The sequence below is a fragment of the Cetorhinus maximus genome, chromosome 15 (genome assembly GCF_964194155.1).
Source record: "Cetorhinus maximus chromosome 15, sCetMax3.hap1.1, whole genome shotgun sequence".
Classification (NCBI taxonomy): domain Eukaryota; kingdom Metazoa; phylum Chordata; class Chondrichthyes; order Lamniformes; family Cetorhinidae; genus Cetorhinus; species Cetorhinus maximus.
Genome location: NC_135893.1, coordinates 89,157,406 through 89,174,469, shown reverse-complemented (window position 1 = coordinate 89,174,469; position 17,064 = coordinate 89,157,406). Strand labels below are relative to the sequence as shown.

The 17,064-nt window shown below is 39.4% G+C and overlaps 1 protein-coding gene across 7 annotated transcripts in view; it reads right to left on the bottom strand.

Annotated features, from left to right (window-relative positions):
- Nucleotides 1-17,064, bottom strand: part of tsc2 (TSC complex subunit 2) — a 120,718-nt gene that overhangs the window by 26,213 nt on the left and 77,441 nt on the right. For 3 of the 7 annotated variants that reach the window (XM_078558922.1, XM_078558927.1, XM_078558921.1), the window contains exons 21-32: nt 16,690-16,824; nt 15,967-16,156; nt 13,336-13,429; nt 12,966-13,068; nt 11,851-11,948; nt 9,218-9,343; nt 5,643-5,807; nt 4,638-4,793; nt 4,217-4,329; nt 3,545-3,787; nt 2,513-2,728; nt 1,151-1,219 (exon numbers count right to left, since the gene is read on the bottom strand). In XM_078558922.1, the coding sequence (XP_078415048.1) occupies nt 1,151-1,219; nt 2,513-2,728; nt 3,545-3,787; nt 4,217-4,329; nt 4,638-4,793; nt 5,643-5,807; nt 9,218-9,343; nt 11,851-11,948; nt 12,966-13,068; nt 13,336-13,429; nt 15,967-16,156; nt 16,690-16,824 (1,708 nt within the window). The remainder of the gene's footprint in view (nt 1-1,150; nt 1,220-2,512; nt 2,729-3,544; nt 3,788-4,216; nt 4,330-4,637; nt 4,794-5,642; nt 5,808-9,217; nt 9,344-11,850; nt 11,949-12,965; nt 13,069-13,335; nt 13,430-15,966; nt 16,157-16,689; nt 16,825-17,064) is intronic. The other 4 variants (XM_078558923.1, XM_078558924.1, XM_078558925.1 and 1 more) reach the window with 4 other exon arrangements.

The following is a 17,064-nucleotide window of genomic DNA, read 5'->3' as shown; positions in this document are numbered from 1 at the left end:
GGTTAGTATTATTTTTATGCCTTAACCTGTGGATTCAATACACATACAGATGGAAGGCTTCAATAATTTTTTTCCAACATATTTAGTATCAACTGGAATGGCTGCACTCCCTCAGTTACATGCTTAGGTGATGAGTACAACAGACAGATCTCAATCTAGATCCAGATTTAATGAACTCACAATCAAAGCACTAGTTTCCAAAACTTCAGTTCTTTTTTCCCCTGAACTTAAACTCCGCATTTGATTTTGCATCTCATTATGCCACACTTTTTGCTGTAATGCAACTTACCAGAGCTGGAGATGGCTTAATGCTAGTAAGTAACCACATCCCCGTCACTTATTAATTTCATGCAGTTATATTTTGTCATGAGAGTAAACCTGAGGCAAGATTTACTTCAAGCATGACTAGAATTATTACTTGCCTTGGTTTTGATTCAGGATCCCACCCCTACCACTTGACCATTATTTCAGCTGCCCTGCTAGTCAAACATTGAAAAATGTGATACCCAATTGCAATGCTCAAAGCTGCTAATACATTAGGCTTTACAAATCAGGGTGCTCTAAAAGAATTTCCATGTCTGCACAGCGACTGTGTTGAGATTTCAGCAGCAGGTTTGGTGGTAAAGGGATGTAGGGTCCAGGTTCAAAATAAGGAAGACAAATAATAGTTATTTAAGAGCAACACCATAACAAAATAATCTATTGGAAGCCACGATATATAAAGAAAGAATGCATATACGGTAAGGCTTTATGAGAAAACTATAGCTTCTCAAAATTATTATACAAAACTAATAATGCTATACCCTGCACCAAATAATGATTGATTTTCAAATAAGCTGGTTTCAATTAGCAGTGCATGCTTCATTAGTTTCAAACTCCACCTGATAATGAGACAACTAAGCCTTTGGTTAATAAGCAAATTGTACAAATAAATATTCATTTCAATAAATAAATATAAACGGTTTAAGGGAGCATCTGAAGCCTCTCAGAAAGTTGCTGCTTTGTAACATCAAGTGGGAGAATTCCATGCTCCTGCAGCTAATTAACAGGACCAATTATTTTTCTCACATAAGACACACACAGCTATGAAACAGCACGTGATGCACGGGCACTAATGATTCATGGGAGCCTCAAGGGTGCTAGCATGTACCTGCCCAGGAAATGCTCCTGTGCAACTTTTCTTGACAGCTTGTCTGGCACATAGAAGAGAAAGAATCGACTGCAAAGGGAAATGAAATCAGTGGCTGTGTGAAGCACAGGACACAAACTTTAACAGAAAGCAGAACAATTGATTTTGCTAAGACACAAATTCCCAGCAAAAAACCTGTTACAGATGATGTTTGATGCAATAATTTATGCAATGCCACGCAAGGAGGTTTTTTCCAAGGAGTTTTTTTTTAAAAAAACAAAAAATATTGTATAGTACAAGTTACACTTAAAACACAAGCCATCTAAATCCTGATTACTTTTACTGGTATTTTTTTTTTTTTATAAAGAGTTCAATAAGAACATTGGAAACCTTTCGAAGTTAGTCAGCAAAAGAAATGGCATTTACTCATGCAACGGACTTCCAGATTAACAAGGCACCTCACCTTTACTTGCCACCAGAAATACATTTCCGTCTGCTCTGAGCCAGGGGAATCAGCAGAAAAAGGGACAAAGACTGATTCTACTTGCCTTACTATGCTGTCCCTGTATTTCTACAGTCTCACTGTAGTGCAGCAAGTGGGTCTGTAGTCATTGCAAGGCCAGCATCACTATTCTATGGGGACAGGTGAGGTGGCAATGGGAGGTGGAAAGTGATATTTCATGCCTCATTCTCTGATGGGTCTACTGCTGGGCACCCTGATGCTGGGGCAGGTAATGGAAACAGATGTTGTGTCCCATATCCTCCATTTCCTGGCAAAACAGGAGTCTCAGGGAACGCTGGAGAACATGTTGGTAGGTAGCACAATTAATGGGAAGAACTCCCTCCATCTAATTCCCAGTCACCCAGGGCAAATGCAGGCTCATACATGCTACTGCAAGATTGACACTTTGCCCACGCAGGCAGGTCAGTCCCATATTTTGGAGCTGCCCCAGGACAGGACAAACGTGGGCAGCTGTTTCTTCTCTGGTGCTTTTGCATCGGTTAGGCAACAAGAAAAGGAAAATCTCCTCCACTAAATCAGCTTTATTTTCTTTAAACTTCTATAAATTACCACCAAATGAGAAAACATCACACAGGAATAACATACAGTTTCTGGATGCAGCACTTCAAAGAACAAGATTTAAAATAAAAAATATCCTAATTTAGCCTCTTAGTATGTAGTTCCATGGAAAAGCTCAATGCAGCAAGTAAGCTAAAGGTCTTACATTATTGTTTGGAGTATCTGGAATATTACAATCAGTCCAATATTCAACAGTACTTGCAACTGGATTTCAGGTGCAGAATGTAAAATTCTATGCATGCTTGAAAGAGAGGACAATAAAAAACGGTAACTAAGAAGTGAAAGTGGAGTCTTTCACTAACCTGCGTTGAAGCGCTGAAGCAAGGATGGTTTGGATGCCCCAGCAGTTGAGCTAGAGTACGGCACAGATTCTGATCGAGTAGGACCATGCTGGCGTGGATCTGTCACTCTCTCTACAGCCATCAGCATTGTGGACAGCTCTTGTAAGGGTATATTGTTTATCTCAGATGAGAACGGGCTCGGTGGATTTTCCAGGCACAGAAGCCAACTCGCATTACCTACAAGGAGCCAACGTTAATGCTATTAAAATGGAAAGGCATTTAGACAAGAGAGTGCCCTTTCATTACTGGTCTGTCTACTTACCAGTCAGAATGTGCAACAAACTTACAACTACCCTTTAGGAACAGGAGAAGTATTTCACTTAGTGTTAATGAGAATTACTTAATAGACAGACATTTGACATATTTAAGCTGAATAATTAATGACAGAAGATATACTGATAGAATGAGGTGAAGTAGGGTAGGGGGAGGCTTATGTGGAGCATATACACTGGCATGGGCCAGTTGAGGCAAATGCTCTGTTGCTGTGCCATGTGCAACTATTTCACTGAAGGGGTAACAGATGTAGGGGCTTTTATTTTAGTTTATCTTGCTTGGTGTGAAACCTACAGAATCAGATGGAGTGCCGGTTTTATACCCTTCTCAATATTACACTTCATTAACTTCATTGTGGTGTAAAATCAGGCAGGGAATAAACCAGCATTGCATCCAATCTTGTCAGTTTTCTGGCAACTGAGTTAACTTAAAATTGTTCCCAGAGTGAATTAATTATGAACAGTACTGAAGTAACTACAAAATGAGTTTAACAGGTAACCAGATGTTTCTTTAAAAAGTTGCCATCAGAGGCAGATGGTGAGAAAAAATTTGGTAGGATACAGAGCAATCAAAATCTTCAGACCTTTTGGATAAATGGCCTTTTCCTGTTCCTAAAGTTTGTCTTTTGTAACCTTTTTTTGATTTATAACTGGATCAAGTTTATTAAAGCCACAATCAACCCTAAAACTTTGAGGGGGGCACCCGATCCAATGATTTTACCAGAGGGTCGACGAATGTATACTTCTGCCCATCCTTGGGTCAGTACTGGCGCATATTCAGCCAGGTTGGCTTTTTCCTTCTGGGAGAGCAAATGGCCACTAGAGTGAGGCACATCCTGATGCAATGCTTTCCGGTTTTCTAATCCTTTTGGAATTGGAGTCACAGGGGCGCAGAGCTCTCTGTCCGAGGGCGAAACCAGGGGGCTTAAGTTCTGAACTGAATCACTGTGAAGAGCATGGCCACCTAGAAAACCAGAAAAACAAGCTAGCTTTAAAGGAAAACAGTTTGTACCGAAATGGAGCAACAATAACGTACATCCTTGTTATTAGGACAAAAACACGTAATTCCAATGTGTGGTGGATAGCAATGATGCATTGAATATAGCTCTGTTCTAGTTTTATAGGCATACACCCCTTACCAAATTTTGTGCTTTAAAGTGCTGTATTTTTAACAGCATTCAATCTATTAAGTGCTTAGGCCACAAAGTACAATACGGTACTGTTAACAGATGCAATTAGCCAGCAACAAGATTTTATTAGATTTATAAAACAGTCAATGCAATTTTAAACAGGAAACTTGACATTAAAGAAAATGTAAGCAGGTTCAGTCACCATGCAATATTAAATATCATTCTTCAAGAAGAAAAAAAGAACTAATCCTTTCAACATTCACCTGATATGGATCTCACTCGCAGACGAGCAGCTTTTCCAATCTGTTGACTGGTTTGAGATTCCAGCTTGGCTGGTGCTTCTTGGGTTGTCTTCACTTGCTGAGATAAATCCAGCCTTAGAAAGAGAGTCAGTGCAGAATATCTTTTTTAATTGAAATCTCATTCAGATTCAAAATGCACACATCTTTGTCTAACTAGACAACAATGCAGTTTATCATTGCCTTTATTGCTAGGAATAATACAGCAAATTTCATTTGAAAAAGGTGATATCTATTTTATATTGATATAAAAATAAATCTGCACCATTAATTTTACAGATTATAAATCTGCAACTCTTTTATAGCAAATATTGGAAATTAATGGAAGCATTGTAAGCAAACATTTTACTATATACAAAAGTTGGGGTATTTCTACAGACTATACCTGGACACTTCCTCAGTCCTCTTTTGATCCAGGGAATCTAGACCCAACAGTGCTCTTGTTCCTACACCGCTGCTGGTGGTTACCGTGACAAGCTTGTTTCCAACCAACCATGTATTACTCCTTCCTGCATCAAGAAGAAACTCTGCCACAGGGGACCTTAAAAACCACAAGAATGCGAACGAAACCTAAATGAGAAAACTAACGAAGCAAAGTATTGGAAGGCATGGTATTGACTTAAGCATTAAAACAGAAGTATAATCAGAGGTCAGCTTTCGTAACTCTTGAGCTGGGTGATGCACAGCATTTTAAATAGATTTAACGCATTTTATTACAATAATATATCAGGAACACACAGCTCTAGAAAAGAGATGAGGCAGAATAACATTTCAGATGAAGTCTGTTACCAGTGCCCTCAAACATCTGCAGCTTTTGCTTTCATCCCATTTGTATTTTAACATTAAGGTTCAGCTCGATGTGACAAGAAAGTACAAAACAATGTACTAAGATAAACTGAGAGATTATACATACCAGGAAAAACTGAACAGGTTGGGATCTTTCTTCTCGAAAAAAAGACCTGATATAGATGTTTAAGGTTACGAAAAGGGTTAATAAGGTGGATGTATTGAAGATACTTCCACTTCTGGAGCAGACCAAGACTAGGAGCCATAAATATAAGATAGCCACTAATAAATCCAATGGAGAATTCAAGAAAAGCTTCTTAACCCAGAGTAGTAAGATTGAGGAACTCACTACACAAGCAATTGAGGCGAACAGCATTTAAAGGGAAAGCTAGATAAACATGTGGGAAGAGATTATGCTGGGAAAGTCAGGTGAAGAGGGATGGGAGGAAGTTCATGAGGACCACGGACAAGTTGGGCTAATGGTTTTTCTTTTGTGATGTACACACTATGTAATTCTTCTATATAACAAAAAACAATAGTCGCTTTCAAAAGGTCTTAGAAAAATAAATGAGCATCGTAACATTTTTAAAAATGTAACACAAACCTCTTAGGCAGAGCAGAGAAGTTAGAGAAAACATATCGAGCCATCATATCTAAGCAGGTTTCAGTAAGCTCAAGGTGCACAGTTTTAAGACTGTCTTCAGCCTCTGCCATTGAATTCTCATCTGCTGATCCCAGACTAGAGCTTGTGACAGAAGTCTGCATTCTACTGGAATGAGAAGGCACCAAGTCAAGGCCAAGCACAAATTATACCCGAGTACAATGACAACAATTAGATGATTCCCTCAGTATTATTTATGCATACAATTTCAAGCATGCATCCAGAATGGGCTGTTTGCATTTTCAGAATTATTGTTGCAGAAATTTGGCCTTTTTAAAAATCAGAAACACTTGCACCAAAAAAGAATAGACTTAGAAGAATTTGCCACTTGCCTATCTTGCAATTTTACTCTCTCATTACATTTTCAGAGCAGACTAAAACCTTTGCCGTAGACATTTGCAACTATATATTTTAATAAATTTAACGAAAATTAATGCCATATTTACTGAATTTAGTACAAGGATTATAATATTGCAGAAAATACGCATTTGGTCATCTCTTAAGCTCATTTGTTATTAGGTGTAGCTCATCAGAAAAATGTAGATGTTACAATTATTGCAAGTGGCCAAACGAATGATCTGTTTGAAAGGTAGAATTAACACCATTTTGATACATTATTAAATAGCATGGCCATCCCAGGGTTAATTGCGTATTATGGCAGGGTTACAGTCTAATTCTCTTCATTTAAAAATTCAATTTTTTTCAGTGCTAAATCTTCAAAGGAAGAATTTCAATATATCAGGACTAGACTGTATTCAGACCTTTGGTCAGTGGTTGTCTCTCAGTACACACAAAAATAGCTGTGATTTTTATTCATACCTTCCATTCACTGGTCCAACCTTTTAAAACACAAGTTGAATTAGCCAGACAGGGGGGAAATCAAGTTTCCTTACTATTGGCTCTCATGGGCAAGTATCAATCCAGGCTCCAGCTGATAGCAGATGGTACTGAACAGGTAGCATGGAAACAATGATTCACCATAGTAAGAGAATTTATTGAACATGACATGTTGTGCATTATATCAGCAGGTGAGGATTCATTCAATGGACAAAAAAGATATATTCCACGTTTAGCAGATAAGACAAGAGAGGACAAGACAAGCGGTGCAAAAGATGTTTCAAGACGAGAACATTTCCTGGTTCCACCTAAGCTTTAAATTAATAAATTGTAGGCAAGTTGCTATTGATGAGTAATATGGCAAAGGTCAGCTCCATGTTATACTGCAGCTCATCAGAATTTAAAACAAAAGGAGTCTGATATAACAGATAAACCCAGTAAAATAATCCACATTGAAGCCATGAGTAACAAAGACACAGCCTAAAAAAGGTCAAAAATTTGGACCATCATCTTTCATAAGTTCAGCCCCTTAGGGCTGAGATGAAGGGAATTTTTTTCACTCAGAGGGCTGTGAATCTTTGGAATCCTTTACCCCAGACAGCTGTGGATGCCATTCGGGTTGTTGAGCACGAGGTCAATAGACTTTTGGACACTAACAGAATCAAGGGATACAAGGATAGGGCAGGAAAGTGGAGTTGCATTAGAAGAGTAGCCATGATCATATTGGTTAGTGATGCAGGCTCAAGGGACCTTTAGCTTATGTTTTTTAATGTTCTTATATTATGCCTAGGGCAACCTGACTTCTCAATAGTGTGATGATTGGTATAAAGTGTGAAAACACAAGGTTATCGCAACTGCCAGTAACATTTTTTCTTATATCTTCGATCAGGGATTCAATACCAATTTTCAGAATTTGTAAATGAAAGTCAATTTATAATTTAGCTGCACATCTATGCATTGGACAAGCATTCTGGGCATTAAAATTTTAACAAGTGCCAGTTTATCAAAATTTTAAAATAAGTGAATGAAGTGGTGGTGGGGTGGGGGAGAGTGGTGGAAGGAGCCTAAAAGCTCATTTACCATCCTGAGAAACAGAATCATTTCTGCAAGAGATAGTTATAGGAAATCATTATACACAGTTAGGCAGAACCAGAGGGCAAAGAATGAAATTCAGCAGTGAAGGGATAAAATCCATCACCACAGCACATATGTAGTATATTTTTCATCAAGGGACAAAGAAAATGTGTTAACAGGTAGTCTTTAATTTAGCTTCCACAATTGTATTTATAAATATAACTATCAGGAGTAAAGGTCTTGCCTCTGAAGCAAACTATCAGGTAATAATTATCAACTTTGTGCAATGATCAAACATTATATTAATGTAACTAGTTTTGCAATATACCCAGGAACTGATCCAGAATTCAGGAGCAATGAATAAAGTGTAATTTAGTGTGAAGGGACAGAGTTAAGTTTGAGGATAGGAAACAGCGTAAGTTTTAAATTTCAATGTCATCTCAATATGAATACTGCTACCAGTAAAAAAATATGCACCATACGTGGGGAAGGGGAAATACACAAAATAAATTCCAGTCCTGCCAGAAATTTTAGCCAAGGATCCTACATTAAAAGGAGTGGAGCAATTTAGGTTCAATACCTCAGTTCAACTATATGTCTACTCAAGGAAGAATGTGTGGGTACCAGAAAATTTCTTAATAGGGTGAATATCCTGGAGCGAAGGGAAGATGGTCTACTTTCAGACAGATGTCACACAATCACTTGTGATGACTTCATCTGCTTTTGAGGTGGCATTGCTGCATCATACTGTTTGCTTAACTCCATTTAGCATAAAGTTCTCTTCAAACTCTGCACGTTCATTTTCTTGCTCTTTATTTGAAATAAAGTAAAGGTTTTTGGAGAGATCCACCAAACGCATGTCTGCACTCAGCCAGTGAACCAGGCAAACCAAGTGGGGAAAGACTTTTATTCCTTCATCTTTTTGTTAGGATTATTTTCCCCTTTCTCCTTCTTTTGTACAGTGAAGCGTCTCAAATGGTAACACTGAATAACAGCAGAGAAGGCACTAAAATGACAATGGGGTGGGTGAAATAATAGAGAACTCAATGCCCATCTGGAAAAATGCTCACTGGACAGGCAGCTGGCATCATCTTGTTCATCATAAGGGCACGTCTGACTCAAGGATGCTTTAGAACAGATACGATTTGGGTAACATTCCTCACCAGTTACTGTTAATATTATTTTCCTGCATTTCACTTCAAAAAGTACATGGCGGTAAAGTGCTTTGGGGCATCCTGAGTTTGTGAAAGGTGCGATATAAAGGGAAGTTCTTTAATGCCAATGAACATTTCAGACTAACACACATGCATAATAAAGCGAGAAACACCAGCGTCCGCTTCTTGAGAATACAGCTGTATTGACAAATAGCCCTCTAGTCACAAGAGCTGGAAACTAAATTCGAGTCCCTGATTAACAACCACTGACCTATGCATAATCTACATTCCCGAATACAATATTAATCCAGATCAAAATTCCAATATTAGGTATTTATTTAAACAGCAGAAAGTATTTTTTTAAAAATCTACTACTACATCATGCAAGCCTCCCAGCATGCAGAAACCCCAGAATGAAATTCTGTTGACCGTAGGTTCTTGTAATGCCTCTACCTGCGGACTGCATGTTCTGAAACACTGATGCTGCGGGATCGGAAGGCCTCGACTGCTGAGAGGTCTTTCATATCTTTAATTTGGGAACTATTCAAGCCTGGTTTTAGGGGCTTTGTGGCTCGCAAGCTACAAGCACCAACCCAAAGACACCGCAGGTGGCAAGGGAGCCATTGGGAGGAGTTGATGGTCAGAGGTCACAGGCCAGGAATAGGGTTCCCAGATAAGTGAAGTGAGGGAAACAAACACCAGCACAGAGAAAGAAGAACAAAAGGGGGGGAGAAAATAAAAACTTGAAAGCATTAAACAAAATCTGAAACATGACAAAATAGCAAATTAGATCAAACACAGTTTATATGCTACAGAACAAAGAAATATATAAATTCCTGTTACATTACGGATTATAATTGGTAGAACAAGCAATCCATAAAATTAAGGTTGGAACAGCATTTCAGATTTTGACACACAATTGTGTGGGGAAGTGGGGTGGGGAAGAGATGAGTTGCTAATATTCTGAGAAAGAACTTAATGGATACATGTTTGTTTTATGGCTAGCTGATACCTATGTGGGGCTTTACAGTGAAATGCAAATGCACATAAATGTCAGCATATGTAACATAGCTAAAGACTTTAGTTTGCAATGTTAATAATTGACCCTGTAAACAGGACATGGTCCATTTAAAGCCTTCAGTTACATATTTATTGTAAATGGATGTGAAAGTGCTAATTGCACTCCATGAATTATGGAACTATGGCCTTTAAGTTACTGCAGGAGATACTAGAGGTCAAACTCTTAATGCATTTGTATAAAGCCAAATTCTCTACGTAAGTGAAGGAAAACTATACAAAATATATGGTTTTAAAACAATTAAAGCAAAATAGCTAATGTATGTTAAAAATACAGGGGGCAGGTTTTCAAACTTATGCATTGAGTATCTTACTCCAGTATTGCTCAGTCTCATTGTCACTGCTGAGTTGACAGATGGAAATTTATTCATAATCATATACTAGTATCCCAATAATATTAGCTGGATTTCCAGTAAGAAGCTATTCAGTAGGGATGCAAGACTGGATTACTGTCATTGAGGTAACAGTTTAAAATACTGTTTTTAAATTACTACATTTCAGATGCCCATATTCCAACCTTAAACATCTGTGCAATTGAACACAAAAAAAAAATCAAACTATGTGCAATCTAACTATATATTTATACAAAATTAGGAAATAAGGCAAAGCACAATTTTAATTTGACTAAAAATGCATAAATACTGGACATCGAAGCAAGATGATGGAAGGCCACATTCAGAAAAGATCAGCAGCAGTGAGGTATAGTTGTCTTTTTAGTGCTTCGTTCAGTAATCCCCCTCAAAAATCAATGGCCAACCTTTTAACCCAAAGAGATATAAAATTATCTTACTTAGTCCCACCTTCGCCAAAGCTTCCCAAGAAGCGTGTTTTTGTAAGCTCTCAGTGGCATTCTGTACTTAACAGAGTTTATTTGGGTGTACAGGTTATGCAGGGGTTTACGCATTACATAAATCCAGCCCAGACCATAAGACATAGGAGCAGAAATTAGGCCATTCGGCCCATCGAGTCTGCTCCGCCATTCAATCATGGCTGATAAGTTTCTCAACCCCATTCTCCCGCCTTCTCCCCGTAACCTTTGATCCCCTTACCAATCAAGAACCTATCTATCTCGGTTTCAAATACACTCAATGACCTGGCCTCCACAGCCTTCTGTGGCAATGAATTCCATAGATTCACCACTCTCTGGCTAAAGAAGTTTCTCGATGGGATTGAAGAACCCCCACTATGTCAGCTGCAAAGGGCTCCATGTGAAAAAGTTCCAGCAACCAAGCCCATGCCTGCTGTACACAGAGTGCAACATCAGCCATATTGAAAATATAAATGAGCTATCTTACTCCATGCTCCCTTCTCATTTAACATCTCCCACTTTCCATCCTTTCACAGGCCTTCCCTTTTGTTCTTCTTCCACCCTTCCCCATTTGACCCGCTTAAAACCAATTACATCTCTAACTTTCCCCAGTCTGATGAAAGATCATAACCTGAAATGTTAAGTCTGTTTCTCTCCACAGGTGCTGCCAGACCTGCTGAGTATTTCCAGCATTTTCTGCATTATTTCAGATTTCCAGCATCTATAGGCTGTTGCTTTTGACCCCGCACCTGGCTGGTTGTGTTATGCAGGACAAAATGAATGCTCGATGTTGCCATTAAGCACCAGAACAGGGGAAGTGCTCAATTCGCCAACACGTCAATGCTTCCCAACTCCACCCAAACACATCTGGAAGTCATTAGAATTTCCACATTTTAAAAGAGTTAATGACCTCTCTTGCTAAGTTGAAGCTGAAAGAAAGTATTATTAGTGGCCATGATGGCAAATCAGGTGTACAGCATAACAGACAAACATTAGCTTTTATATTAAAATAGTAGAAAGTGCCACTTTGCGAAATCTCACCAGTTATCTTCAAATTGGCATTACATGTTTCACCAGCAAAGTTACTACACAGTGCAAACATCAAAACTCAACTTGTTCAAAATGGTTTACATTTAAGTTTCAGTTACCAGACACATACGTTATGCCAAACGTACGCTCCCATTTTTGGGAATTAGCCTACCTTTTGAGAGGTCTTTCATTCAAGCTTGTGCTACGGGCTCGAAAACTACTGGGTTCATGTGTGTCCTCAAATGGTAGTAAGGCATTCGATCTCAGACCCTTGTTTATCAAAAGCAAACAAACATTAATAAGGCGGCGGATAATTTAAGTTCAAGTCCTTATTCTACATTGAATCAGAACAGCTAATTTTTACAAGAGGGTGGAGCTATAGAAGTTTACTTAAGAGAGACAATAAAGGCTTTTATAAACACATTATAAAAGGATAAAGGAAAAAGCTATGGATCAATACAAGTTTACAGCACAGAAGGCCAGTTGGCAGGGACATTCTCCTGGTACCCTGGCCAACATCACAAGGAAACAGAACTAACTGCTCATTTATTTCGCTGCTGCTTGTAGGACCTTATTGGGTCCTACATAACAACAATGACTACACATTTCAAAATTAATTGGCTGTAAAGTATTTTGGGACATCCTGAGAATGTAGTGGTGCTGTACAAATTCAAGTTCTTTCTTTAATGTTATTCATTTTTGAGATCTGCAAGTTCCAAACTGCATTTTAGATACAAACACAATGAATGCCCTCCAGAAATATAAAGTTTTTCACCAACATAAAATGAAGAGGCCTATGTCTTTTTTAAAATCTTATAATTCAGTAAGAAAGGTTCTTATAATATACCAAGCTACTTTCTTAAACCATTTTAACAATGGTCAGATCTGTAATTAGTAAGGTTTTCTACAATCATCTACAGTAACTTAATAAAACTTGAAATACTTTCACTCATATACAGCACTTTAACAAGTCATGAATCACAATAAATTAGTTACACAGTACAATGGCTGCAATTAAATGTACAGAATGAATGTATTACCAAACTGTGTCAAAGCGGTGTCAAAATCCTGGAACTCCCTTCCTAACAGCACCAGGGGTTTATCAACAGCACATGGACTGCAGCAGTTTAAGAAGGTGGCTCACCACCACCTCCTCAAGGGCAATTAGGAATGAGTAATAAATGCTGGACTAGCCAGCGACGTCCACATCCCGTAAAAGAATGAATAAAACAAAAATAATCAGCATGCCAAGTGAAGGGTCAACTTGTAAAGAACCAAGATTCTTACTTTTGTAATGTACCGTACAAAGTCTTTTCGGAACACAAGCCGACAGCGAATGAACCACATGGCTATGACATGATGTGCTAGAGACACTATGTACTGGTTGAACCTAAGAATGACAGAATAAAAGCAGTGCTTCTTAAACAGAACTAGCAGTTTGAAATTGCAATTTCCTAAGCTGAGCTCTTTGACAGGGCTATAACATTCATCTTAGAAAATTAAACCCGTTTACTTGGCAAGTTGCTATTGCAATTGTTTTATATGGATGATATATGGTACCAAATTAAAAGCTACATGCAAGAACATGATCAATTTTTTTTGTAAAGGGCTGAAAATTAAGGCTTTTTTAAAAATTGAGAAAAGTGAAGTCACTTACTTGAAAGGGTTAGTGTAAGGTAATGAGATAGCAAATACACTGACATACTGTTCTGCTACAAAGTTGGCATACAGAGGAGGAAGTCTCACCAAGGCTGTAAGAGAACGCATATTTTAATTTTTTTATATATCACAATAGATTTACATTCCAAGACCAGAGCTATATATTGTCACAAGACCTCTCCGACTAAATTTAGGGGGATTTGGTGAGCTGCTCTCAAATAAACCACACAACAGGCACCTAAGGGGTACAGGGCACCTTGAAGCACTGTCCTGTACTGAGCAGCAAGTTGCAAGTTAATTGCAACTAGTTTGAGAAATATTGCCAGTTTGCCAGATGGGAGTGAAGAGTCAACATGCGATCATAAGAAATAAGAGCAGAGTAGGCCATTCAACTTCATGAGCCTGCTCTGCCATTTTATAAGATCATGCTGATCTGATCATGGCCTCAACTCCATTTTCCTGCCTAGACCCCCACCCCCATAACCCTGGACTCCATTGTAGGTCAAAAACCTGTCTACCTCAGTCTTGAATATATTCAATGATTTAGTCTCCACTGCTCTCTGGGACAGAGAATTCCAAAGATTAACAACTCTCAGGGAAGAAATTCCTCATCTCCATCTTAAATGGGAGACCCCATTTTCTGAAACTGCAGTCCCAGTTCTACATTCCTCAGGAGAACTTCTGCTGTTAGTCCCCCTTCCCAGCAAACAGTAGGATGGTGCTGCCTGATGCCTAGAGCAGGGTGGAAGGATTGCAAGAGTTCATGGTTCATCACCTCTGAATCTCTGTGCCCTTTCCACGCCTCCTGTTGTAACAATTTTTTAAAAAGTATTCGTTCATGGGATGTGGGCGTCGCTGGCCAGGCCAGCGTTTATTACCCATTCCTAGTTGCCCTAGTTCAGAGGGCATTTAAGAGTCAACCACAACCAGATTTCCTCCCCTAAAGAGCTAGATGGGTTTTTACAACAATGGCTTCATGGTCATCATTAGACTTTTTAATTCCTGACTTTTATTGAATTAAAATTCTGCCATCTATAGCAGGATTCGAACCCGGGTCCCCAGATCATTCCCCTGGGTCTCTGGATTACTAGTCCAGATAATGCCACTACATCATCACCTCCCCCTTAAGATACTATCTAGCCCTTAACAAGAAACAACTTTTGCGGAAGATGCCAGAGGACTGCCTGCGCTCATGGAACCCCTAGCCGAGCAGGATTCCACAGCAAAGGTTAAAAGAAAGGGTAGAGCACAGATGACCGATTTTTAATTTACCATGGTACAGAGAGCAGAGCAGAGCTGGTCTATGCTGCATGGAGAGGTCAGAATGAGTCCCTTATACTTCAGCATTTCATAGTTTATCCAAAACAAGTTTCAGCACCTTCCAGTCTGTCTCCTTTATAGGGTACAATAATACGAATATGCCCATGGATATCCCCAAGACTGCAACTCTCAAGAACCAGCAAGGTTTTAACCAAAGGAACTGGTTAACCAATTAAGGCCCGCCCAGCGTGACTTCCGCTCAGAAGCACTGTGCGCTCCCTGTGCGGGCAGGTGGGATCCCCTGAGCCGTGAGTGCACTCTTTCACGCATGCATGCAAAAGAGCGCACAGGTCTCCCTGAGGCAAAGTACCACCTCAGGGAGATCGGTGGAAGTATTAAAAACTTTTGGAAGGGTGGAAAAAAATTCCTGACCTGTCCCCTCATGTGACACTGTCACAAGAGCTGGGACATGTCAATTTCTTATATTTAAACATTTCATACACATTTTAAATCCCTGAAACCTCATCCCGCCCGTGGATGAGGTTTCATGTTTTTTCTGAAAGCCGCCTGGGTTCTTCACCTGCCCGCAAACCTTAAGGTTGGACAGGCAGGTCTACTCATTGCTTCAATTACTTTTTTTTTTAAAAAAGGCCTTAAGTTGCCGAACTGAAACTCTAAATGACACGGGGTGATGTTGGGACGCATGCCCAATGTCACCCCATATCATTTTACACATCGGCGAGCGGGCCCCCCCGCTCCCGACCAGAAGATGCAGCCCCATAGGTCTATTCAACACGTGAAAATTCCATGGTGTAGTCCTTCCCAATTTTTGTGGACTTTACATACACCATTCCCTCCAATTCTGTACATTTTCCATAATCCACTCCTTCCTAAAGATAGTGTTTCTTATACATCTCCAATCCTTCCAGTCTGTTTTCTGCCATTTCTTGCCTCCAAAATGCTGTACCATTTCCATGACCCGCTACGCAGTGCAACGTTAAAAAAGAGGAAATAGCCCTGCAAAAAAAAACACACACAGGAAGAGGAAAACTGAAGGAAGGGAATAAAAAGGGAAAGTACAGAAACAGAGGGCAGCGAAGGACAAGTGAGCTAGGAAAGGTCACACACACAGACATAGCAGTTCAGAGAGACAATGTCAGTCCTCTAATTGAGACACTCAATCAAACAGGAGGAAGGATGCAGAGGTAGAAGAGAACTGTTCAATGAAGAGGTTTGGGGAAGCCTGTCTGTTTCTGCTGGGAGTGGTAGCTATTGCAGCTTACCAGACCTGCATTATAAAACATTACACCCTCCAGCTCATCATTAGCTATATTGCAGAAGAGCTGCTAATGCAGCCGAATAATCTTACTTGATAAAAATTCCAGCATGGGGATAGCCATGGTGAGTGTGGCAGAGATGTGTGTCAGTTTGAGAATAATGCCAGGAAGCAGTTTAACCATGATGTCTGGCATCTCGATGATGCACATAGTCAGTGTTACCACACACTGTTTGGCACAACGATAGATCAACCCAGTATCAAGGCAATGAACAAATTCACGCTGCTCAAATAAAAAAGATGGATCATATTAAAACAACGCATTTAAGTTATTCAGGGATCTTAGCTAGAATTATATTCACACAGATAATAAAATCACAATTTTATTAACGCTCGTCCCATCAAATCACTCTAGTTAAAACTGAATTGCATCGAATTGCAGCAGGCTCAAAGACTATTACAAGTTTAGGGTTTACCTTAGATAGTCTCAGGTGTTTTCACAGTAGTCTGTGCTACTTGCTTTGGGAGGAGATAATGACTCCACTTAAAAAGAAAACTTCAACTAGATCAAACAAAATAACAAATTAACTGCTGCTCAAACTTCAATTCAGGGCGCCCCATTTATCAATTCACCTGCTTGACCATCCATTCTCTACTGTGATCATACCCATATCTCATTCTTAATATGCACTCCCTCTTTATATTCTCTATACCCTACATGCAGAGATCCATGTACCACCCGAAAGAAAGCATCTTTAGTGTAGAAAGATGTTAAACAAGAATTCTGCTCTGAACGTTAACTGTATTTTAATTTACCTGTTTAGACTGGTCCAAGTAAATATGGTATGAGGTGATAACTGTCAGCACCGGGACAACTGCCAACTGGACATCAGTGCGAGAGAAACCATCGGGTGTATTCCTCAACCTCTCTGATAGCTGACGGTCCGTGACCTAGAAAAGAAAGGCAGATATCCGAAATGATTACCGGCTGAGAATTAGCATCCAGCTCAAAAAATTCCTTCACTGACTACACCTACTTCCCCCAACATTAATCTAATACCAAGAGATTCAGACAGTCCAAGTAAACCAATAGCTTCAAAGAGGGAGATATAGTATGAGCAAAGTTGGAGAGACCACCTGAGCCCTGGTCATGTTCCTCTGAGGTTTGCTGAGGCACAGTGTGGGGGAAAA